Source organism: Sciurus carolinensis, chromosome 7 (assembly GCF_902686445.1).
Source record: "Sciurus carolinensis chromosome 7, mSciCar1.2, whole genome shotgun sequence".
NCBI classification, from domain to species: Eukaryota; Metazoa; Chordata; class Mammalia; order Rodentia; family Sciuridae; genus Sciurus; species Sciurus carolinensis.
In genome coordinates, this window is record NC_062219.1 from 38,737,987 (window position 1) to 38,764,233 (window position 26,247).

The 26,247-nt window shown below is 34.4% G+C and overlaps 1 protein-coding gene across 5 annotated transcripts in view; it reads right to left on the minus strand.

Annotated features, from left to right (window-relative positions):
* The window catches only part of Trmt11 (tRNA methyltransferase 11 homolog), a 49,554-nt gene that overhangs the window by 20,931 nt on the left and 2,376 nt on the right, over window positions 1–26,247 (minus strand). For all 5 annotated transcript variants that reach the window (XR_007109529.1, XR_007109530.1, XM_047558859.1 and 2 more), the window contains exons 2-11: window positions 20,682–20,747; window positions 19,204–19,277; window positions 17,028–17,109; window positions 16,848–16,940; window positions 16,461–16,595; window positions 15,515–15,671; window positions 6,078–6,158; window positions 1,806–1,970; window positions 267–339; window positions 19–150 (exon numbers count right to left, since the gene is read on the minus strand). Coding sequence is in view for 3 of the 5 variants with exons in the window: in XM_047558859.1 (XP_047414815.1) it covers window positions 19–150; window positions 267–339; window positions 1,806–1,970; window positions 6,078–6,158; window positions 15,515–15,671; window positions 16,461–16,595; window positions 16,848–16,940; window positions 17,028–17,109; window positions 19,204–19,277; window positions 20,682–20,747 (1,058 nt within the window). In the remaining 2 variants the exon portion in view is untranslated. The remainder of the gene's footprint in view (window positions 1–18; window positions 151–266; window positions 340–1,805; window positions 1,971–6,077; window positions 6,159–15,514; window positions 15,672–16,460; window positions 16,596–16,847; window positions 16,941–17,027; window positions 17,110–19,203; window positions 19,278–20,681; window positions 20,748–26,247) is intronic.

Genomic DNA, 26,247 nt, shown 5'->3' on the forward strand with positions numbered 1-26,247 from the left:
AAAATTAAAATTACATACTCTGGTGTATACACTGGTAACCAATAGACTAGTCTTCCACCTAATACGAGGGTCTCAGCTGCAAAGTTCAACAGGTCAAAAAACATATCACTCAGGTGATAACTCAAGGACACAGGAACATGGCTTTCTGGACTATACAAAGAAACAAAATTACAAAATCAGTGAAAATTTTAAGATCCCTGAAGTTAATTAAAGAGAAGAAACATACTTCTCAAAGTAGTAATTCATCATATCTAAATATCACTTACCATTTCTCTATTCCCCTGGGTATTTCTTTCTGTGAACCTGTTCTTCTCGTAGATTCTCTGATACCATATGGAGCTAAATAGAAAACAAGTAATAGTGAAAAAAAACACTGATGAGGGGCAAATAGATACAGTGTGCCTCCAAATGTAATGATACTCAGAGGATGCAATATTACCTATGCACTATTACAACTGAGAATATCTAAGGTAAAAAGTTGACTGTGGGGGTTGGGGTCATAGCTCAGTGGTAGAGCACTTGACTAGCATGTGTGAAGCACTGGGTTTGATTCTCAGTACCACATATAAATAAATTAAGTAAAGATTTATCAACAAAAAATTTTTTCTTTTAAAGTTGACTATGTTTTCAAAAATGTTTATGTCATAAAAGACAGAGTATGGCTGTGAAAATTTCAGAAATAAAGGAGCCCCCAAAGATATTATTACTAACTCCAATAACTGACTCTGGAATGGTGTTTGTACTCAAGAGAAAAAAATATGCCATAAAGGATATTAATGGATCAACTAACAAAACTGGATGACAATCTTTAGATTAAGGTATTGTATCAATTTATTAAAACTGATAATTCTTTAGCTCTCTAAGAAAATACTCCTATTCTTAGGAAATATACACTAAAGCACACAGGTAAAAGGCCACAATGTATACAACTTATTCTCAAGTTCATCAGGAAAAAAAAATATGTATTTTAGATAAATATATATACATAGAGGGAGAACAAATAAATTGCTAATAAAAAGTCACCAAATTTTCATAAAATATATTCACACTGCCTTTTTTTTATTTGCTCTTTTTAGTTATACATGACAGAAGAGTGTCACACCAACATTGTAATGCCTTGATAGTTTATCACCTATTAGATCTGAAGCCATCTAAATTATTAAAGAACCAAACAGGACTGAGTTGGTTCTTGACTTTTCTACTTCTTAAGACTTATTGCCAAATACTATTAAAAAGGCAGATCTAGTCTTAGATAGGCAACCTAAAAATCCTAAGATTTCATGAGGCATGGAAAATAAGTTCTCATTCATATTTCTGAAGCTCATTGGGCTCACGAGTCCAGTGGTTCACAGAACTCCAATTTCTTCTAAGTCTAGAAAGGACACATCAGTGAAAATGGCACAACAAAACCTCAGAGGCTAGAATATGCAGAAATGAGATACCTGAAATGCTCTTCTTTGAGATTTGATATAATAACTCTAAATGACATTTTAGTTCTAGTTAGTATGCTAACAATCGATTAGTCAATATAAAAACGAATGCCTCAAAAAATAATATGCTGAAGGGAAAAACAGGTGGTAAGTCATTACATTTGTTTTAAAAACAAAACAGAAAACCTGTAACTACTTAGTTCAATTAAAACGACCTTACATTAATAATTTTCTTCTCCCTCCTAAGTGAACAAGTTGGGAGTAGGAGTACTAGTACCAGTTGGCATCTTGTGTTGTGCTGGCACATTTTGTACTTTAAATGCGAATCACTAAAAAACTAATCCCACTATTACTTTCGTATAAAAATAAACTTACGATCAGTTATAATGGCATCAAAAAATGTGCCCTTCCTCCAGGAAGGTTTAGATGCATCTGAAACCAGAACATCAAGGTAATACTTCTCTAGACCATACTGACGAAGATTTGCTCTGATGTTTTCATCTGGTCCTCTCCATTTCTGGTTTTTCCTACTAGCCTTTCCTGAAAGGAAAGAAAAGGGAAGGTAGAAAGTATCAGATCAAACAGAACATTTCTATTTCCTTTTGTTTACCTAAAAATCATGTTTTAACTGAACTAAACTCACACTTACATAGAATCTGCTTTCATTTAAAATCTTCATTTTCTTCCCCCCCCAGGTTAGCAACCACCATGCCAGCTTAACTGCTAACGAGCTGTGAGGGATTTCATTTATTTTTTATTTGTTCTTTTAGATATACATGACAGCAGAGTGTATTCTGACATATCATACATACATGGAGTATAATATACAAACATAGGAAAGTTATGTCCAATTCATTCTACTGTCTTTCCTATTCCCATTCCCCCTGTTTCCTTTATTCCCCTTTGTGTAATCCAGTGAACTTCTATCCACCCCCACCAACACACACACACACACACACACACACACACACACACACAGACCTTACTGTGTGTTAGCATCCACACATCAGAGAAAACATTTGGCCTTTGGTTTTTTGGGATTGGCTTATTTCACTCAGCACAATAGTCTCCAGAAACCCATTTACCAGCAAATGCCAACAATTTCATTCTTCTTTATGGTTGAGTAATATTTCATTGTGTATATATACCACATTTTCTTTATCCATTCCTCTGTTGAAGGACACCTAGGTTGGTTCCATAGTTTAGCTACTGTGAATTGAGCTGCTATAAACACTGAAGTGGTGGTGTCACTGTAGTACACTAATTTTAAATCTCTTGGGTATAAACTAGGTCAAATGGTGGTCCCATTCGAGGTTTTCTGAGGAATCCCCATCCTGTTTTCCAGAGTAGTTGCATCAAGTTGCAGTACCACCAGCAATGTTTGAGTGTACCTTCCCCCCCACATACTCAACATTTATTATTACTAGTATTTTTGATAATTGCCAGTCTGAATAGTGAAATGGAATCACAATGTAGTTTTAATTTACATTTATTTAAGTGCTAGAGATGTTGAACATTTTTTCATATATTTGTTGGCCATTTATATTTCTTCTTCTGTGAAGTGCCTTTGCCCTTTTATTCATTGGGTTATTTGTATTTTGTGTTAAGTTTTTTGAGTTCTCTGTATATCCTGGAGATTAATGCTCTATCTGAAGTGCAGGTGGTAAAAACTTTCTTCCATTTTGCAGGCTCTCTCTTCATGTTCTTGATTGCTTCCTTTGTTGTGAAGAAGCTTTGTTTTTTAAATGCAATGCTTTCTTTAAACTTTATTTATTTTTTTATTTTGTGAGGATCAAACCCAGTACCTCGCACATGCTAGGCAAGTGCTCTACCACTGAGCCACGACCCCAACCCATGAAGAAGCTTTTTATTTTGAAACCATCCCGTTTATTGATTCTTATAAAATCTTCATTTTATGTATGCAAATAAAACATGATCTGTATTTCAACTTGTTGTTAAAAATATATTTTGAACAATAAACACACTGATGTCTAACAGAACTTCAAGTAAAACTGCCCTAACACACTCATTAAATACTTGCTAACTAAGAAGTATTTATTGGTAAAAAACAGAGTTGACTACAACATTGCCATTTCCTCCAGCAGTAAAGAGTCCCATGAAGAGATAGTGCTGAATAGATAAATGAAACAGAAATGAAGAAAGCTAACTTGGGAAATGCAGTAGCTGTGGCCACGGAGGCTAAATGCAGACATAGCTGATGAAAAGACAAAGTGGGAGTCAAGGGAAGGCCAAAAAAGTTCAAAAAGTTTCTAGTTTAGGAGACGTAAGTGTATGGTGATAGCAGAGATTAAGATCAGAGAAACCAGAAGGTAAAACAAGCTTAGGGGAAAAGTTTGAGATATATAATGATATAACCTGAGGTACTTGCAGAACATTCAGAAAGAGATACTCTGCTAAAAGAGATAATCGGCAGGTAGTTGAAGGTCAGAACACATACACTTGGGAGATATCAGTACATAAACATTGAGTTCATGAGAATGAAGAACTTTTTTTTGTTGGTCTAGGTGCTAGTTACATGGGAGTTTGCTCTAAAATTATTCTTAAATATTTATACACAGTTCTATATTATTATCTAAAATTTATAATAAAACAAAACATAAATATCAAAAAGAGAATGACATAACTCAGACTGACATGCAGTGTAAAAGGAGCAACAGTCAAAGATAGATGTCTGGAGGGAGGCAATATGTAAACAGAGATCAAAGAAAATTGCAAGGTCTTAAGGAGACTGAGATAACTAACAGAAAAAAAGGAAACCACAGAGTGAGACCACTATCTAGGAAACCAAGGAACGTTTATAAAGGTCGACACTGCCAAACACTGTCAGTTCTATTGCCTCACTAAGTATTTCCAGCAGAATTGTGGAAAGAGAAGCTGAAAAACAATGGGCTGAAGAGACAGTAAGAAATGAGGAAATGGAGACAGCAAGCAAATACTAGTGTTTCAGCAGATTCTGGCAAAATCCCCTACAGGACTAATAGGAAAGGCTTTGCAATTTTAAAGTAGGAGAAACTTGAGAATATTTTAGAATACAGTCTAAGATTAGGAGCATAAAATGTAGAGGATATACTTTGCAGTATCTTGGAGAAGCTCTGAGGAAACAGTATCAAATTCTTGTCCAGTAGAATGAAGACTATCACAGAAATTTTAAAATCTTAAAAAATAAAAATTCAAATAAATTATATGGGACAATATCCTTAAAGCAAGCACAATGATTCTATTAGAAGCAAACTGGATATTTTTAAATATTTTGTCTATTCTAACATAATGCAAAGAATATGCTTTTCTGGCTAGTCCATTTATATAAACCATTTAAAAATAAAACTAATTTTTCCTAATAAATATTACTAAATTTCTTAAGAGTCAAGGTCGGAAAAAAGGATATCAGTACAATATATCAAATTGCAGACAAGGTAGGAAAAAAGGATATCAGTACAATATATCAAATTGCTTCAGCAAAATAAAATAAAGCATAATAAATTCTCACCTATATAACCACTTATACGGAATAGGAATATTCAAAAGGAAGAATGTTTTAAGAGCTGATTTAAGTTACAATAGTAGAATACAAACATGAAGACTTTCAAAATTGTGAATAAAATTTGTCATTTGTAATACTATTTAGCTATAAGGAAATAAATTTTCAGTTTGATTCAATTTCATCAAAATACACATCATTGATGAAGCTTTTAAAACTTAAAATATTTTCCAAAACTGCTGAACATGGTGGCACACACTTGTATTCAGGAGACTGAGGCAGGAGAATGGCCAAGTTCAAACCAGCCTCTGCAACTTAGCAAGGCCCTAAACAACTTAGTGAGACCCTATCTCAAAAAAACCAACAACAAAAAAAAAAAACAAAAAACCGGTCAGGGGACTGAGGACATGGCTCAGAGGTTAAGTGCCCCTGGGTTCAATTCCTGGTACCAAAATAAAGTATTTTTCAAAACTGCCTCAAAAGTAAAGCAGATTCTTATCTCAAGTTACCGTCACTTAAAAGCAGAATGTTTAAAGTTATTGCCCCCTTAAATGTTTCAAAGATGCAGTGGTCAGTTATGAATTTTAAAATTTATATGATACTTCAAAAATTAGGTATTAAATACTAATCCAGTATACACTCAATGTATGATTACTGAATAAATGGATGGTGACAATCTTCAATAGTATAAACTATATATATTTTCATAATATGCATTTACCAACTACAAAATGGCTAGTTCCTTTTTTTCTCTCCCAACCTTCAAGCTCAGAAACTTAGAGTCTGCCTACTTTTTTTTTTTCTGGACCTCTTATAAAGACTACAAATACTCCTGGGGGCAGGGCTTTTTCTTTTTTCCTTTTCTTTCTTTTTTTTTTTTTTTGCTGGTGCTGGGGATTGAACCGAGGGCCTTGGGCAGGGTTTTTTCTTATTCATCTTTGTGTTCCTCCTCCAGATCATTATGCATATACTCTTATCGCTTTGTAAAAAAACTGACGTTCAATGAAGTATCTCGTTGTAAAAGGTATAATTATATTGCAATTTTATATTTTAAACATAAAAAAGTCATATAAACTTATTTTAATATTATTTAAAAGGCACATTTGATTCAACAACAAAGACTACAACATTGTCTAAGTTCTACTCACCCAAGCCATGAACTGTATTGTAGTCTATGTCTGTCCCATATACATATGCACCAAAATGAGCAGACGCTATCAGGAGGCCACCTGAAAAATCACACAATTATGATCTGTTAACCAGGAAGTCCCAGACTATTCTTTCTTTCCCTATTTAATGTGATCCAGAGTATTACAAATTAGTCACAGGCAGAGTACCCTGTAATGATACTGGTTCTGTCCAACTCAGCAAGACACAGAACTGAAAACATAAACCTCTAAACTAAATTCACTAAACTGGTCAAAAGCAAAGAATCAACGTATGCCCTGGCATCTTTACTTTACACAGCACTACAGGAGGGTGGGCAGCAGGGGGGAGGGGGGCAATATCTTTTTTGGTCAAAATAATGTATATTCAGACATTTTCATCTTATTGTGAGAGGTTTACACAGAAATGCCTTGCTTCTTTCTTTAAAATGAGCATATATGGCTGCTTAAACCAAGAGCTAAGAATACATAGATTCTGAGAATTGGGCTTTAATCCCACCAAAGTCAGAGTTTCAAACAACTAAAGGGGACATAATGCATATGTGAGACTAATTCTTACAAAAGTTAAACTATATCCTATTTTAAAATGTTGTTACACCTGTAACTAATCAAGTAATTATCTCCTGGTCTAAACTAACTATGAATTTCTGGATAACTATAGTCAAACATAAAATAATCAATACAATTATTTTTGTTTAATTAAAGTTATGACCAAAGTAAGAACAAATGTCCTAATACAATTTGACAAAACCACATTTTGACAGATATGATCAGCTCAAACAAGAAAAATCCTAATAATGATTTGTTTTAAATGAAACTTAAAAAAGAGAAAAGTATAATAGTATTTTGGAATCTTTTTAAGAAAAAAATTAAATAAATTTTTAATAATTATATTTTCATTAAGCTTCACATTTTATTCAAATTAAAGTGATTTCAGTGCTTGTTCAAGTCCTAATGAGCTATAATAGAGAAAGTTTTGTCAGTCAAGCTGAAATAAGATACATTCTTAGACTAAAAAATATGCAGACTTGGACAAGAGAAAAAAGCTAGGGCTCTTATATCCTTATGAAATCAACCTTTAAAATTAAGATGGGTAGTGCCTCCAGAGGGTCAAGATCTACAAATTAATAGTGTTCCTCCTAGCCATTTAAAACACAGTCTGATAACATTACTTAAAAATACTTTGCTCATGAAAATATTACACCTAACTAGTTCCTTTGGAGCCTCTGAAGAAGAGAAATGGAGGAGATTTAAAGCACAGCAGAAACAAAACCTACGTCCTCTCACACTAACTGCTGAAACCGTTTGTGTAAGAGGTAAGGCAAAAGAGAGTTCATAATTCTTACTGTAGAAATGGAGCAGGCCACACTTAGGAAAGGTACTGTATGTGATGACTTGGAATACTCACAAAGTCACTTCACCCAAATCATGAGGAATTACTACAATTCTGCCAATTAAGGCAGATACTCACCTAGAAGAACTAGTTGTCAAGGGGAACAGAAAAGCTTTCCTGTGCTTCCTTAACAGAACCTTATCCATTTGGTTAGAATGACTTTTGAGAAGACTCAATTTACAGTACACTGCTGAAAGGAGATGAATAATCTGTTAGACTGTATCTGTTAGTTAACTTTGTGCCTTTTAAGCTTTTATTTTTTTAAAAATAAAATCATAATAAATTGGCTTCTCTGCACTGGTCACTGTTCATTCACTGCTAATCATCTAGCGGTTCTTAAGTTGAAGCATTTTTGCACTTAGTTATACCTTTTTTGGAATTTTCTTGGAGACTTTTTGGTAGAAAAAGAGGTACTACAAGAGGGTGAAGTGTTGAGAATGTAGGTAACATGACTCACCCACTTCTTTTTATGCTATCAGAAGTAAAATTACTGCATACCTGATCTAGAATAGGAACTTGGTATTAATTTCTCATTACAGTAATCACTATAATTTCTATTTCTCAAAACAGTGGCAACTTTAAGGTTAGGGTAATATCTTACAAGTAAAAAAATATGATAAGTGGAATCTATTCCATGATAAAGAAACTAATTCATGATTTGCATCTTTAGAAAGCTAAGTGGAAAGCTTTGCTAGGCTTTGGTTTCGCTAAGAGAAAGGAAGAAAGTTGGTAATACTGCATCTATTTTACCCTTTTTTCTAAGAAAAAAAAAACACTACTTAAATAAATTAAACTAGCAAAAGAATATTGCTAAAAACAGAAATTCTACTAGCCACACTATAAGACTCAGAAAAAGGGCATTATGGGAAAATGGGAAGTAGAGAATATTACAAAGACTTACAGAGATCCAGTTCCTCTCTCTCCAAAACTTCTTTTTCTCCCCAGAATCTCCTCCCAGTTTCCTAACACCTGGAACTCGTGCCCTCTTTTTCAGTGACAAAATTTCTAATGGTACTATGTTCCTTTCCTTACTGCTAGGTAGCAGTCATCTGAAGAGGTAGACAAGGCCAAAGAGTATGTATTTCTGATACACTCTCATTAACTAGAAGAACGGACTCATTTAAGAAGAAGGGATGAGAAGGAATCATAGTTATGACTTCAGAGATCTATGCTACCTTCATCAATCAGCAGATGCTTGTACTAATTATTATAATTATAAATTAAACATTTAAAATTTTTAAAGAATTAAAATTTATACTTTTTAGACCCCAATTCCTTAGCTTGCTGCAACTGTTGTAAATTATAAATATTTTGAAAATTAGTCAAAGAGAGGACTAGAAAGTGAACTCATGGTCAAATTGTTCATCATCACCGTTTAGTATTAGCTACATCTAACACCTTTCACCAAAAAGGCACTGAAGTTCTTAACAAAATAATAATGATAAACACTGCAGTTCACTCAATGTCTACCCTGTGTCAGGTTTAAAACCTAAGAATATTGTATATACTTAATCCTCACAATATATTGCTATTACCAATTTATACAAATGTTGGAGCTGCAACTCAAGCAAGGTTCTTGCTCAAAGTCACACAGTAATTGGTAAATATTTTTAAAGCTCACTCTACATCCTTTTTTTTTTAATACAGTACTACCTCCTCTGAGGTCAACACCAACTGAACTAAGCATATATTGCTTTACATTACATTAGTTTATTGCTATAGTTTGCCTGTGAAACACCTGCAAAGGCCCATATGTTAAAATCTTGGTCCCCGGGGTGGTACTACTGAGAGGTAGTAGAACTTTTAGAGGTGAGGCTTATTGGCAAGTCCTTAGATCACAGGGATGTTCTCCAGGGCTAGAACACAGGCCCCCTTCCTCTTCTGCTCCAGGCTATGAGAGGAACAGTTTGCTCAGCCATGTGCTCCATGCCACTGCCATCCAGTACCCACACCAGAGGTCTAATAGTAATGGGTTCATTCAGTCATGGAATGGAATTTCTAAAACTATGAGCTAAAATAAATCTTTTCTCTTTATACATTAATTAGGTGGTTTATTATAGTGACAAAAAGCTTACTAATACTCTTACCAATTAGATCAACAAAAGCAAAATTTATCCCTAAACAAATTAAGTAAGTAAACCCACCTACTCAGTAAAAATTACATACCATTCACAAGTCTTCTATCATATCACAGGCAGGGCTTTGCCATTATAAGTATTCCATATATTCATGCTGATCACTCCTTTAGCTATACTCATATCAGAATATATCCTAACTATTGAGAACTAAACCAATGGCAGGTGTCTTCATTTGGAAAATTCTTTCACAATGTACGAAAAATTACTAAAGCAAGAATCAATGTGTTTGCCAAAATAGAAAGGACAGTGCATTTCTGCAGCTTATAATATCATTCTAAACAACAGTCCCAAACTGTCTAGAAGAAAAGGAAAAGGCATTTAGGCAAGAAAAGATTTCTACCTTACTCTATAATCTTCAGAAAATCAAAGACAAGAGTGGTCTGTGAAAAATGCATTTGGGAAACTATATAAATTTCAATTATGTACCTTTAAAGCAGAAAACAGGTTAGGCAGACTTGAATTAAAAACAACAACAAAAAAACTTAAAGAAAGGAAGCCAAGGGTATAAACATCATCAAATATTTTGGCAAAGACTATGGCCACGGAGGAGGGCACAGAGTTACTTATTATTCTAATCCTTCAGAAGGTACTACCCATCAATGAGGCAAAAGGCCCAAGAGAGAGGACAAAATGTGCTTAAGAACTCTCTGGTCACAATTTTTTGTTATGATAAGTTTTAAAACAAAAGAACCAAAATTGACTTATTTCCTAAAGCTATGTACAAACTACAAACCGAAATTATATTTTAGCAGCATCTTTGCAAAGATCCTCTTCTCATTTTATATTAATTCTTCTAGATGAACAGTCAGAGGATCAAAACATACTATTCACTGTAAGGAGCTGCCAAAAAGCAAACACAGACAAGTGTTCTTGCTCCTCACCACACTAAAGACAGTCAACGTCTTGGACCACTGTGACATTAGCATTTTCTAATATACCCACCTTCACCTATATCAAGGGAAGGCCCGGACTGACAATTATTTTTTGACTCTATGGTCTCAATTGTTTTATGTCCCCAGACTTATTTTGTACATGTATTTATCTCAACGAATTATTCTTATTTCACAAAAGAAGCATTTTTAAAGTCCAAGAACAAGATTAAGGATTAATAAGGAGTTTAACATTTGGAAAAAGATAAATCAGATCCATTCCTCACATCATACAAGAGAATAAACTCTAAATGAACCAAAGATATAAAAGAAAAAAAAAAAACCTACCAAAGTCCTGGAGGAAAACAGATAAATGTCCCTGTAGCTTGGGTACAGGCAAAGTATTTCCATGATAAACACTATTTACAAGCAAACCCAAAAGATAAATGAGAAGTTGGGAGAAAATATTTGCAACATATATCACAGATAATGAGGTGGGGGCAGGGTGTGTGTGGCACTAATATCTAACAAGGACCTTTAAAAACAAAGGGGAAGGCTGGGCACGGTGGTGCATGCCTGTAATTCCAGTGGCTCAAAAGACTGAGGCAGGAGGATCATGAGTTCAAAGCCAGCCTTAGCAACTTAGCAAGACCCTGTCTCTAATAAAATACAAAAAGGAGCTGGGGATGTGGCTCAGAGGTTAAGTGCCCCTGAGTTCAATTCCTGGTACCAAAAACAAACAAATATAAAAAAAAAACACCTGAAGGGCAAAAAGGACCAAAAATTCTATACAAAAAGAGTCAACACACATGATGCCAATTCCAAAGGAAAGTAATATAATGAGTCTTTAAATATAGAAAAGTTGTTAGACTTTTTTCCCAATACAAGAAATAAATTAATACTACACTAAGACACCATTTTTACCCAACCAACTGGCAAACCTTCAAAAAATTGACAATATATTCAACTAATGACATCGTGGGAGAACAAGGACTCTCTTATATTGCTGGCAGGAATCCAGAATTGTATAATGGAGAGGAATTTAGCAACATCTAACAAAACTACCTATGCTTATACTCTTCAACCCAGCAATCTAACATCGAGAAATTTGTCTGAGCTCCATAACCTCAACATTGCAAAGATTATTCATTGCAAGCATTAGTTATAACTACAAAACACTAAAAAATACCAATGTCCAAGAAGAGGAGATTATCATAGTACATACATCTATGGAATACACCTATAAAAAGGAATGACAATAATCTCCATGAATTGACAGGAAATAGCTTCCAGGAAATACTATTAATGACAAAAGCAAAGTTAGACACAACATCAAGTTTGAGGTCACCTTGGAAACTTAGTAAAAACCTGCTCAAAATAAAAATATTTTGGTGATGGATGAAGGCAGCTCAATGGGTTCAATTCCCTGTACCAAAGGTGGTGGTGGGGTGACATGAAGTTGGTTACTAATGAGGGATGCAGGGAGCAGAATGAAAGGAATGGATATGGAAGAGAGTGACACTTTTCTGGGTACATTTTATTCTGTAGATCTGACTTTTAGAAGTAAGCCAATCTTTTATATATATAAAAATAAAAGTATATCAACAATCAAGCAGGGATGGAGGAAAAAACCTAAAACTGGGGCTGGGACTCGGCAGTGGAGCACTTGCCTTGCACATGTGAAACACTGGGTTCAATCCTCAACACCACATAAAATGAAACACTGGGTTCAATCCTCAGCACCACATAAAAATAAAATAAAATTAATATAAAGGTACTATGTCCATCTATAACTAAAAATATTTTTTAAAAAACCCAACTAAAAAAACTAAAACTGAAGGTAAGTGGAACAAATGAATGTGAGTGAATTTTAAATGAAGGAGAAATATAAGCAAGCACAGTATTTGACTTTATTGTTCCTTAGGCAGGGTGAAGAATTGTTCCTTTTTTTTTTTTTTTAGTGGCATGAACAAAGCAATTTCAAAATTATTTAAATATAGAAATGAGCAAAAAAACAAATGTGTTGATCTTGGTAAGAATCAAGGTTCTCAATGTGGAAGAAGATACATATAAAAATTTGGAATGGGGTAGGCAAAAGAGAAATCTGTGAGGAGCAAGTGGAATATGTAGTATAAACACAAGTTCAATTTCTAAAACATGCCTGTGGGTAGGCATACATATGTGCACACACTGAAGAAGTACATGTATGGGTATTTGCATGTGCACTTATATGCATATTATGCATAAGCACTATATCTTTCCTAGTGCTCTAGGAAAATTATCCTCTGAAAGGGTCTAGAACCCAGATCTTGATCTCTAATAACTTGATAACTAAAGCCAGGATGGGTATAAGATGAGCCAGAAATTAATAAAGTGCTTCAAAGGAGGAAAAAAAGAAACATAAGAACATGTCACAAACATTCAATGTGAAAAAGCTAGGCAAATAAATATGAGACAATTTGAGCAAAAAAAAAAAAAATTAAGGAATGTCATGTATTATACCAAAGGCCAAAAAAAAAAAAAAAAAGGAATCTATTAGTTCACATTATTAATAAATAGGTAAGTAAATAGAAGAGAAGATAGGGTTGCTGCTTACAGCAGAATAATGAGTGTTGACCAGTAGCTGTAGAAGGATTGCTGGAGCTAGAAGGAGTGCTGGTTCTTCCCTGTGCAACCATCAGGGCACAGACTGGTTCTGACAAGAATCATATCAATGGACACCAAACCTGACAACCTTATAGATGTGAGAGGACATTTTCATAAGGAGAAGAGTTAGGAAGTCTTAATGTGTCTATAGATTTCTTATTAACTTCAAGGGATAAAAACAGTAATCATCATGCAGTGGAAAAATCAAACACCATGCTGATGAAAATTAACATTATTAATGAGGGGCAGAAGGTCATCATGTATGTATCCTGAGGAGGACACAAATCACTGCTGTAGTATTCCCACTAGGAATGTATAACTTAAATCTAATCATTAAGAAGCATTAACCAACCCCAAATGAAGAATGTTACAGATTAAAATAACCAAGGGAGGAGGAATACCATTCTTCAAAGGTGTAAATTTATAATAGTAGAAAAAGAAAGGTTTGGGGGAGTTGAGGCCATTGCTCATGTTGGAGCATTTGTCTAGCATGTACAAGGCCCTGGATTCATTCCCACACTCCAAAAAGGAAAAGAAAGGGTTTAGTTATGTTCCAAATCAAAGAGATCAAAGAAATACTGATAATAAAACATAGTATCTGATTCTAGACTAAAAGGGAAAAAGGATGCCATAAGAAACATTATTAGGTCAACTGACAAAACTAAAAAATGAATGTTATTGTATTAATACTATATTTACTAATATCAAAAACTGAGGTTATGTAAGAAAATATATTCTTATCCTAAGAAATATACATTAAAGTATTTGGTAAGAAAGAATGTGATGTATTCAACTTTCAAATGATGCAGAATAAATATGTATACATACATAAATAGAACAAATGATAAAACAAATGAGGTTGAATGTTAACGATGGCTTAAGCTGGGTTAGAATATGTGAAGGTTCTTTGTTCCACTCTTATTCTTGTAACTCTTCTAAAAGAAAAAAAAAATTATAATGTTGAGGGCAGAACACAGGGGGAGTAGATTAGAAGAGAATTCACTAGCAAATTAATTCAGCAATAACAATCTTCGAAAATCTTTTTTTGTTTCGGTAGTGGGGATTGAACCCAGGGGAGCTTTACCACTGAGTTGTCCCCAGTGTTTTTTATTTTTTATTTTGAGACAAAGTCTTGCTAGGTTGCCAACACTAGCCTTGACCTTAATATCCTCCTGACTTGACCTCCTGAGTCACTGGGATTACAGGCATTAATGAGCATGTAATCCCAGCATGCCTGGTCGAAAATATTCCCAGCTAGAGTCTCTTGACCAGACACTATTTCTTCCTAATACATGTGGTCATATTCCGCAAATTAGTTTCTGGTATAAGAACTGGCTGGGAACCTAATGCAGAAAGAGGCAAGTCTATTACGGTAGTGGCTCAGAAGATAAGTTCTGGAGTTGGACTGCTTGAGTTTGAATCCTTTCAAACTTACATACTATATAAACTTGGCCAAGTCACTTAATCTCTATCTGTGCCATAAGTTCCTCGAAAAGACTTTTAATAAAAGTATCTCTGTGTTAGCAGTTACAAGAATTAAATCATTAACATTAGAGTGCAGGGTACTGTACCTGACACACATACTATTCAACAAATGTTAACTTTGCATCATCACAGTGCATGTGGAAAAATGGCTACACCTAGAGACTCCAACTACAAACTGAACCACAATGGGGTAAGCCAGACAAAACTAAATATGAGTACTCCCTGGTATGGGCAACATCAAGCAAAAACAATCTGAAGCAAGAAAAACTCTTCAGAGTCAGATGAAGTAAACATGGAGTTTTAGGACTTCCACACAAAATTAATTAGAGGAACATCCCAATCAAGTACAGGCAGAACCCAGGTCAAGGACACAGTGGCCAGTCTCTAGTCTGCTGATACATAGTCACTTTTACATCACATTTATAAATTCCCCAAAACCAAATCAAAGACAAAATACATTAACTATTTCTCTCCAACTACAATATATGGTTCTCTTTTAAAACATGAACCTTTTTTTTTTAAATTATGTCATTCAAATCGTTTTCCCCCAAGTTCTCCTATTAAAAAAAAAAAAAAAAGCAAAAAAAAAAAAAAACTGTCTACAACATTTGTACAATGTAGAGTACTACAAATTTTCTGCTGTAAAAAATTAGATACTGCTCCCCCCTAGTGGCTTACTTGAAATAAAGCCCACAAAATTCTATCAGCAACATCTTTCAAGCAGCAAAGGTATAAAATACCATTTCAAGTATGAAGTAGTCTTTTAGCTACTATCCAATGACAAAATATTATTCTCTTCATTTAATTCTTATCAAAAATGCCACCATAACCTTTACAACTACAAACAAGCAATATCTCTACACTAGTTTAACAATTAAATAAAAATACCTGTTCCAACAAATGGATCAAAGACAACATCATTTTCTTTCACTTTTCCGTGGTTTACCATGATGAATGATAAACCAGCATCCATGCTCGTATTTCCAATGAAGTGTCTCTTTTTGACACTATATGACTCAATTAGCTCTCTCTGTCCATCTGCAATCTAAATCAGAGATTTTTTCAAATTAGTGTAACTACAGAGAACAGATTTATAATCACTCACAAAAAAACCCGTAGCATCCTGCTGATCCTTAACTACTTAACTACTTAACTACTTAACCACTTAACTACTGCTCTAAATTCATTCCTTTAAAATAACATTTTTGAGATAGTTCTGGACAAATATCTTTTATTTCTTAATGTCTTTCCATTTACTTTGTCTTTTCAAATCAAGTATGAATTGAATTTGAACATAATTATTCCAGGAATTCATGGTGATAAGCTTTCTCCATTTCTTTTTCTCCTAAATAACAATAATCTATAATAATTATAATGGGTATCAGTTTCCACTTACCCACTTATAGCCCCAGGGAAATGGACTGAACTATTCTAAAGTAATCCATTTCTCTTCAGAATTAAAGACCTAGATTTAAGATTTCCACAAATGAGATCCACAACTATCACAGTACTCTCTGTCTTCCCTCTTACCAAAAAAGAAGTTGTTCAAATTTTCTATTAAATTTTGTTTTAATGTCACTAGATGTATCACTGTCTCCCTAGGTCATATATCTAACAAATATCTTGCACCTCACAGGAATCTCTGGAGAAATGCATTGCACTTTTTGTATAAAGGCATTATCTTTTTTTTCTTTTTTTTTTTTTGGTGCAGCTGGAGATCAAACCCAGTACCTCATGCATGCTAAACAAGCACTCTGCACTGACCTGTAATCCCACCCTACATTTAGCTTTTAAAAGAAACAAAATAAGACAGGCAGGAATAATACTTGCTTACCCATCTACCAAAATAAATATTATATGGATTCTCAGGGATGCAATTCGGGTCCAAACCATAATCCTCCAAAATAGAGAATATATGTTGTGGTTTCTTTAAGTTCACTTTTCCTTCAAAAGGCAGAAATTCAAGTGCCTAAAAAATATAAGCAACTGTTAATGTTCTATAAAATCTTCCAAGGGAAAATAGTACTTAGTTAATAATATCTATCAAGTAAGACTGGTGTCAGCAATTAAGTAAGATAAAATGTGAGAACTCCTTAGCAAAACTGTGGTACCAAAAAAACAAAACAAAAAACAACCCACTTGACATTAGCAGTTCTTATGTATCAACAATGGCTATACTACATTAATCCTGTAGGGTTTTTATTTTGCTAAATTCACTTACATCTATTCGTTTGACTTTTTCTTCTTGTGTCAATGTTTTATTAAATGTGTGAATCTTTATTTTATATGTAGAGTCTGAATGCAGAAATGGAATCTAAAATAAAAGCAGATAAATCTTTTAAGACATTAATAATACAGAATCTACACATATGCTCACATAAAACCACATTTTACTACGCACCATCTTCTCCACAGGGTAATTTTTAAGAGAACCATACAGCTCCTCAGGTGATCTTCCATGACCCCATAGTTCAAATACAGACCTAGGAAATAAATGATTGGTACTAACCTCAGTAAAGAACTTAATTCACGCAGTAATATATAGCAGTTATTTTACCAGTTCTTTATGTTCACTCCACTAAAACAAATTATTGCCTGTGTTCTCTAAGCTATAACAACAAATACATATTCTGGAAACAAATATAATTTAAGTCCAAATCACATGAAGACACTGAAACTAATAGAGTTGGAGGGAAATTTAACATAACATAGGATTTGTCCAAATTTTCATCGTTTTATATGCTGGGATTGAACCCAGGGCCTAGTGCATGCTTAGCATGTACTCTACCAACTGAGTTACACCCACGGACCCCCATCATTTTATTTTTATGCTAGATCAAATGATGCAGTAAAATCACTTAAGATATTTTAATCAAATGGATGAAGAGTTGCAGAAAATCCAAGTTTTCCCAATGTCCTCCATAAAACAAAAAGGACCACATATAAATGTTGCTATTAGCATTTGGCTATTATTTGGTAAGATCTGTTAAACTAAGTTACTCAAAATGTTAAGATTTAAAAATGCAGGTACCTTTTTAGGTTTGTTAGTTTTTATATTTTTATGGTAAGCTCAATATAGTCTAAACTAAAAACAGATAATCAAAACCCATTTTCGATCACTATTCTACAACAGAAAATTCTGAATATAGGTTAGTTTTGAATTTATGCTATTTTCAGTTTGGTGCAATGAGATTGTAAATACTGTCCTTTGAAAATGAATTCCTCCTTTTCATTCTCTTGAATTTATACAGAAAAGACCTCTACTCTTACTACTCTTAATAATCTCATAAGATTTACCTCAGTCATGCAAATTATAGAAGGAATAAAAAAACTGAAAAAATTATTACATATTATTTAATATTACACAATTATTAATTTTACCATTTTTCAAAAATATGCATCAAACGATATTTGCTTTAAAAGAAGTGCACAAATTCTTAGTACTCAAGTACCTATTTTACATTGAATAAGCCTTATCTTTGAAATTCAAACACCTCAGAGGCATAAATTTTGAGATGATCAGGTAAAGTAGTTAGTTATTCAACGAGTATTTTTAGATATGTTCCCATTTCCAGTTGTTTTTATTTAATAAACAAGACTAACAAACTTCAGGTTAAGAGATTAGATTTTTAGGGCTGCAGGTAGTTCTCAACAGGAGGAAGTTAACTAAATTAGGGGTTGTAACCAATTCAGTAACAACAGCAATTACATATTATACTATAAAGTATTGCTAATCATGTTAATAAAACAATAAACATATAAAATCTTAATTGTATTGCATTAATAATTTCCAAGAGAAAGGTATCAAACAATCTGTCAAAATATTCAAGAAAAAGGCAACTGAGATAAACAAAAAGTGTCAATTAAAAAAAAATTTAAAGAAAAAACTGAAAGAAAAGGAAAGAGTAGCTGTCAATGATAAAATCTAGAAACTCAGGATAAACAATGACTGGCTTCATTATTTTATACCAACACATGATCACTAAACTATTTTTTCTTTAACAAATATAACAGTAAAACATATTTCATGGCAGTACCCACATTTTGTCACCTTGCACTTTACCAGTCTGTTCATCCAACTAAAAATCACCTGTATGAAAAGCATTTTTGGCTAGGAGTGATGTTGCATGCCTATAATCCCAGCTACGAGGGAGGCTAAGGCAGGAGGATCAAGGCTGGGGATGTAGCTGAGTGACAGAGACCCCTGGGTTCAATCTCCAGCACAGAGGAGAAAAAAAATCACTGTTTTGAATATCAATATTCTTGTTATAGTTAAAGTGGCATCTATCCTACATAAGAATATAGCATTTGCTTTTCATACTATATTCCTGGTTAATACAGAACTTTAAGAAAATTGTTTTAAGCAAGAGTTTCTTGTTTCCCCATTAAGGATTTTCCAACTTTTTAGTTTCAGCAGGTAATTCTGTTCCCCCACCACCACCCAGTGGTAAATTCATGTAACTACGAGTTAAACGAAGCTCCCTCCACAACCACTCCTACTTTCTGCCTATACAACAAAATAGGACAAAGAAGTACGTGGTACGCTCATTTGAGATAACATGGTTAGTTTTTCTTACTTGGCACACACTGTCCGTTTCATTAAGTTTCTTGCAATATCTTCAGAGGGAAGACTAAGAATCCAAAATGGAGACTGAAAGAAATAACAATATGCAAGTTACTTCTACGTAGCTACCAAGACCTAGTATGCTTTGATTCAAGAAGTCAACAGGAGAAACTTCTATTTGCTGATTTAACATAAGAATTCCAGATTTGACTCTATAAAAAATGATCCTATGAATGAAAATATCAGCAAATTAAATTTAAATTTATTTTGTATTTGCCTTAATGTAGCTTGACTAAAAGAATCAATGCGTATTATACTACAGAATACAATCTTGGAAATTTTTATCTTTGCTAATCATTCCTTATAACACAGTTATTTTATTTGTAACTTGTAAGTAATGGATTTTTTTAATACTAAATAATCTCTTTTTCTAGGCAGCTATGGCTATCTGAGAGTAGGTGGGGGCCTTGTGAAACAACTAGATAGAAAGTCATGGAGTACATTATTAATTTACCATTAACTTGCACTGCTTTTCATTTTGTCTAGAAGGGACAAAAAAAAAAAGGTCCAGGTAATCAGGAGGAGTTTCTCAATCCTCTGTCTTAGTACCCAAGATTACAGGAAATGGTAAGCGCTTCTCAGCGCCTTGCCAGAACACTGCCAAACACAGCAGTGCCAGGCCCTCATTCATTCATCACTCTCCTTTCATTTTGCCTCAATAAGTCAAAGTAAATTGGAATAAAACTCCAAAATCAGGGAACTTTCAATTTAAGTTCTGTCATCTTTTGCAAGAAATTCTCCCCGACATTAGCAGTCTATCTTCCTCCATTATTTCCACTATTCTACAGAAAAATTCAAAATAATTCAAATAGAAAAACAGATCATTTTAGTATTAACTTTACTGTGAAAATTTTTTTTTTTTTGGGTGCTGAGGATCGAACCCAGGGCCTTGTACTTACAAGGCAAGCACTCTACCGACTGAGCTATCTCCCAGCCCCTGTGAAAATTTTAAAAGCAACCTAAATTAAATAAAATGATTAGATAAACTATGGTATAGTCAATGGAAAATATTGTGCAGTTACATAGGTGGTAAAAGCTAAGAACAAAATGTACCTATATTAATATTAAATAAAAAAGAGATTACAGAAGTTAATGGTAAGTAGTATTACAATTGAGGAGGGATACAGTTCGTGAAAAACTCAAAGGTCACATCCCCAATAAGCCATGTCAAGGAGGAAGAACAGTAAATGATTTTTTTTTTTCTTTTCTATTTTTCCAAACCTCTCTAAAACACTGATAAACTACAAATACAAAGTAAAAAACTTATTTTCCAAAGCCATAATCTTCCCCTAAATATTCTTTTTATTCCATTTTCTCTAGGAACAGATACAAATAACCACACAAATATAAATTTAAGCTTCGCACTTCTCTTCAAACCCAAGATTCTATTTATATATACATTACATATGGTCTAATGAAAATTCACCTTACCTTTCCATAAGTTTCCTGACTGCTGATGAACTGACCTCCAAAAAGTGAAAGCAAAGATTTTATTTCCTGCATTGAAAATATCATAGAGAAAATACATTTTAAACAGGGAACTCAAAGACTACTAAGAGAAACAAGGCTAACATGACTAAAAAAGAAAAAAAAAAAAAAAAAAAAGAGTGGGCTGATATCTACCCAAGGCATTTAAGTTTCAACATCAGACAATTCCAACTCAGGGTTCTGAAATTTTATAGTCACAACCATGGTTAAGTAATTTTAGAGAAATTTTAGACAACAGAATTGTCAAGATTTGATCAGCTAATGTCCTGATTTTGAAAAGGGAAAGAAAAACTGATTGCAGACACTATAAATTTTAAAATAAAATAATTAAAAACATGATTTGAGGATAAGCGCAAGTACATTAAGTTAACCTCCTCTACCTGGATAAAGTTATAGAACTAGAAGAGAACTAACAATAGGCATGCTAAAGGAATCATGCACACAAAGTTGAAATCACTTCAAATAGTGTGTGTATACTTTGAAGCACTCAATTTGTATTCATGAACACAAGATGACTATACAAATTTTATGATCTGTACCACTAACAAATTGTCTCCTACCTGCAAATTCTACCTACCTAAAGCAGGTAGAATTCTGTGTAGGTCCTATGGAGCAGGTAACCTCAAGAAGGAGAATGTCCCCACTACTGGTTGCCGACAATCCCCTTTCCTCCCAACCAGAAGAAAGAACCTTTAACACCAAGTCCAACGTGACCATCCAGCCATCATCAGGGAATGCAAACCCACATCATCAAGCTCCTCATTCCAAAATCCAAAGTTTAAGCAACTAATGCCATTTCTACTTTTCCTCTGTCTATGCACCAAATAATTTCTTATATTAGAATTTGGTACAAAAATATGGATAGACCACAAACTAAAACAGACTACCAGTAAATCAGTAAAGGTAACCCAAAGGTTATTTAGCAACATGAGCAACAAATTGGAATAGGAGACATTATGAGACTCAGGAGTAAGAGAGACCACAATTTGATTTTCAGATCTTCCACAAACTAGCTAAGTGGTTTTATACATTAAAATTAACTTCTTGTACACTCAGTTCCCTTGGGTGTAAAATAGGAATCAGTGCTATCTCATGAAGTCAGATTATCTGTACAGACAGAAACACAGAACCTCAGGGACTATTAAGGAAATGTAGATGATGATGACTTCAACTCATTCTTGAAATCCAGCAGCTCAGGAAGTCAATCAAATCTAACAGAATTAAAACACTCAGAAGAAAAAAATGAACTTATAGAATAGGCTACTTGGTCTTACATGATTGTTGTTCATTCTGTATTAAAGCATATTGGGAATCAACTTTACAATTAAAACATCCAACTATAACCAAGTCAAAATTTGCTGGCTCCTAGAATCACTGCTAAAAATCAGCAATAGGCTAAAATATAAAGGTCTTGAGAGTTGGGGGGAAAAAAATGGGTGCAGTGGCACACACCTGTAATCCCAGGAACTTGGGAGGCTGAAACAGAAGGATCACAAATTCAAGGCTAGTCTCAGCAACTTATTGAGGTCCTCAGCAACTTAGTGATAAACTCTCAAAACAAAAAATAAAAAAGGGGATGGGGATGTGTCTCAGTGGTAAAGTGACTCTGAATTCAATCCCCAGTACAAAAAAAAAAAAAGTTAGAAAAAAGAAACTGAAGATTATCAGAAGTTTTATAGCATAGCATTAGCTCTACTACCCAAAACTTAAAATTGAGTGTAAATGTGATATGCCAAGTTTCAAATTTATAAGCACATGTTTATAAATTTGGCATGATCAAGACAGTGATTCACATGATTAGCTTCAGGTACGATTTTATGTTTTGAAGGGCCATCTAATGAATTTTGTTTACATGCTCCTGATGTTGCAACATGACATATCAGTGTTATATTTCCTTCTTCTGCCATTGCAAATATGATCCTAAAATGATATTTACAATCTTGTAATCTTCTATCGAACTGTAGACAGTCATCTGTGTTTTGGTGTTTTTTAATTCTCAGGTCCATATCTTTCCAGAATTCTTGATTTTCTGGAACTCAGTTCTTTTATTTACATTTTTGTCTCACTTCCAAATACAACTCTCACTGTATTTTTTTCTGTATTATTTTCCACTGAATAAGAATATAGATAAGGATAAGGTCTCATCTCAAATGCTGTTTTTTTCCTTAATGATGTGATATAGGAATGCCAGATATTGACAGCCTGGTAGTCTGTGTTTGCTTTCCACTGAAATCCTGAGTAAACCAGATCATTTACTTAGGTTGCTTAATTTTTCATCCATTTAGGTTGCTTCAGAACCATCAGTAAAATACAGGTCATCTGAACTTTACTTTCAGTATACGGCAGCAGAAAATTAAAATTGGCCCTAACTCTATGAGAGATAAAACTGGACTACACATAGATTCCTAATCTCTCATTGTAATTCATAAAGTCAGCTACTCCTCATAGCTTCTTGTCTAGCAACTCTAACACAGTAGAGAGTCCACAAGTGTAGAATGTTCCTTTACTAACTTACCTGGAAGTTATCCTATTTCATTCACTTCAACATTTATGGAGCAACTTATATGTGCAAGGCACTATGTAAAGATAAATACATATTTATTCTAAAGAAGCTTAGGGTTTAATGGAATTAATGAAACATTTAACCCCACAACTGAAGTGTGAAGTGTTCTTAAAGAAGTAAAAGCAAAAATGTACAAGAAGGGAAAAGATTGGTTTTAGAAGGGAAAATTATGGAAACTGACTTACGCCTTGAAAAACAAGGAGAGTCTAAATCAATGGTAGAGTACAACCTCTTCTGGGAAAGCAAACTAGATAATTCAGATTAAGTCTCTTGATATGAAGAACTGAAAAAGCTGGACATCTACTTGAGGCCCAGAGAGAGAACAGGAATCACCAAACCAAGACAGGAGATGACAGAAATTCCAAGGAAGAATCACTGTCCACTAAAACATGTACCAATTTCAAAAGTGGCTATAAGGGCAAATATGACTTCTGACAGTCCAATGGAACTAGAAGGACAAAAGGCATACAGGGTTGCCCATGGGGAAGAAAGGAAATGTGACAAACCAATTTTTATTAGGATTCTATATCCTAGGAGTATGAGTGAATCAGAATAGAAACAGAGCTTGGTATCTAATATGGTTTAGATATGATCATCCTCCCATATGAGACAATGTGAGAATGTTCAGAGTTGAAATGATTAGATTATGAAAACTATAACCAAATTAGTGGATTAATCCACTGACATGGATTAACTAGGCAGTAACTGTAGGCAGGTAGGGTATGGTAAAGGAAGTAGGTCACTGGGGGCTGTGACATTGGGATTTATATTTTGTCCCTGGTGAGCAGAACTCTCTCTGCTTACTAAGTGTCATGCCCTGAGCTGTTTTCCTGTCCCACGCCCTTCTGCCATTGTGTTCTGCCTCACCTGGGGCCTAGAGCTTTGAAACAGGCCATTTGTGGACTGAGACCTCTGAAACCATGAGCCAAAATAAACTTCCTCCTCTAAGTTATTCCTGTCAGGTATTTTGGTCACAGTGACACAAAGCTCACTAAAACAATATCTGAAAATAAGTTAAAGTGATTCTAGATTTCTAATGCTTCTATGTGTTCCATCCTTCTTTAAGAGAATGTATTATCCTAGCTCTCAAAGTATTTCTTTGAGTAAATTTTCAAATATAACATCTGGCACATATTTTAAAAATAATCTAGCACATAAAGAAGAAACAGAAACTTTACAAACAAAAGAAACAGACCCACAGCGCCCCTTTTATCAGTCACATACTTTTAACTATCAGGCATTCTATATTGAAGGGGATAAAGAAGAGTCATCCTCTGGCACAGAATGAAAATCTATCAAACGGAAATTATAGATGTTAAAAGGAATCAAGTAAAATATATAAACCTAAAATAAGTAAATAAACAGGTAAATCTAAATGAATACTGACTATATAAATTCCAGAGATTAAATAATAGGACAGGAAAGACCCAAACCAGACTAAAAGGAACACAGAAAGCAGAGACCAAAGCAGGAAAATGGAGGATAACCTTCAGGGAATGACAGGGAGTCCGTTTTAGAGGCACTGAGGACTGGGAAGAATGTGAAAGAGCAAAGGAGAAAGAGAAGCAGTGCCAGACCGTGGAATTTTAGCCTTAAGAAAATGAGGGCATAAAACAGAACTGAGCTTATGAAAGGTTAAACTGGCACCAGGGTAAGACAGTAACTAACAAGAAGATAAAGGAAAGATAAATCAGCAAGTATTAGGCATACTATTCTTGACACCACAGCCTAACCCCTCCATTCTCACCACACTGCCTTACTTTAGGTCCTTACCCTCCTTGTTTCTAGTTCCTCTCTAAGTATCCTCTAAGTCTGGTACTACAGAATTATCTCAAAACAAAAATGATTTTGTCATTTCCTCTCAAAAACAACAACAACAACAAAGCCAATGCCCCACCATCCCCAATCTAAAATAAAAACCCAAACACCCTGGAATAGTTTTAAAACAAAATCTGGATCCTATCCACTACTCTAGCCTCAATGCCCTTACCTCCATCGTCTCTCCCAGGATTCCAAAATCATAACCAATCACACTTCTGTACCTTTGAAAGTGCTTGCTTCTCAGGGACACGGGCTTTCCAAGCCTCTCTACTGACATAGTATCTCCTTTATAAATTAAGACCTAAATCAAATTTTTCTTCCTTCAAGTATCCTTGAAGGAATTATCCTTCAAGGATACTTGAAAAGACTAATACTTAATCAGGGCTACATAATTCCCAAGGCCAATGAGTTGAGCACTAATTAAGGAAAGCAAAGGATCTTGGCACAACTGAAAACACACAATCTTACCAGGCATGATGGCACACACCTGTTATCCTAGCTACTTGGAAAGAGGAAGCAGAAGTATCAAGTTCCAGGCCAGCCTCAGCAACTTAGGGATACCCTGTCTCAAAAACAACAACAAAAGGATTGGAGATTTAGCTCAGGTAGAACACCTCTGGGTTCGATCCCCAGAACCAGTGAAGATAGAAAATAAAAATACACCATCTCCACCTTCGGTGGCTTGCTGATTTTCAGCCTTGCTCCAACACCTGTGACCTTCTCTACTAAACTTTTGTCCTTGTTAACTCCCTCAATGACTATTTATGATTTCACTATTTTTCATTTTTTCCATTCAACTCTCAATGCCCTGTCTCAGAAATGGATAACCCTGATTTATCCATTACCTAGAAAGCAGGCATCCAGGCAACTTGCACCCCAACTTGCCTTTGCTCAATCTCCCTTTCTACTGAAAGGTGACCATCTCCTACTGTATCCTTATATCCATTCTCCCATTCTCTCCGGCTTATAAACATGCTCAAACTCAATCTCTCCTTAAGTGGAGTCTTCCCTTAACCAAAGCTAACCAACCACTCTCTTAACTTTCCCTTCTTAATGCTCTACTTAAGAGCAGTCTAGCCTACTTTCCTTTCCTCATTTTCCAGTGATTACTACATCAAGCTATTG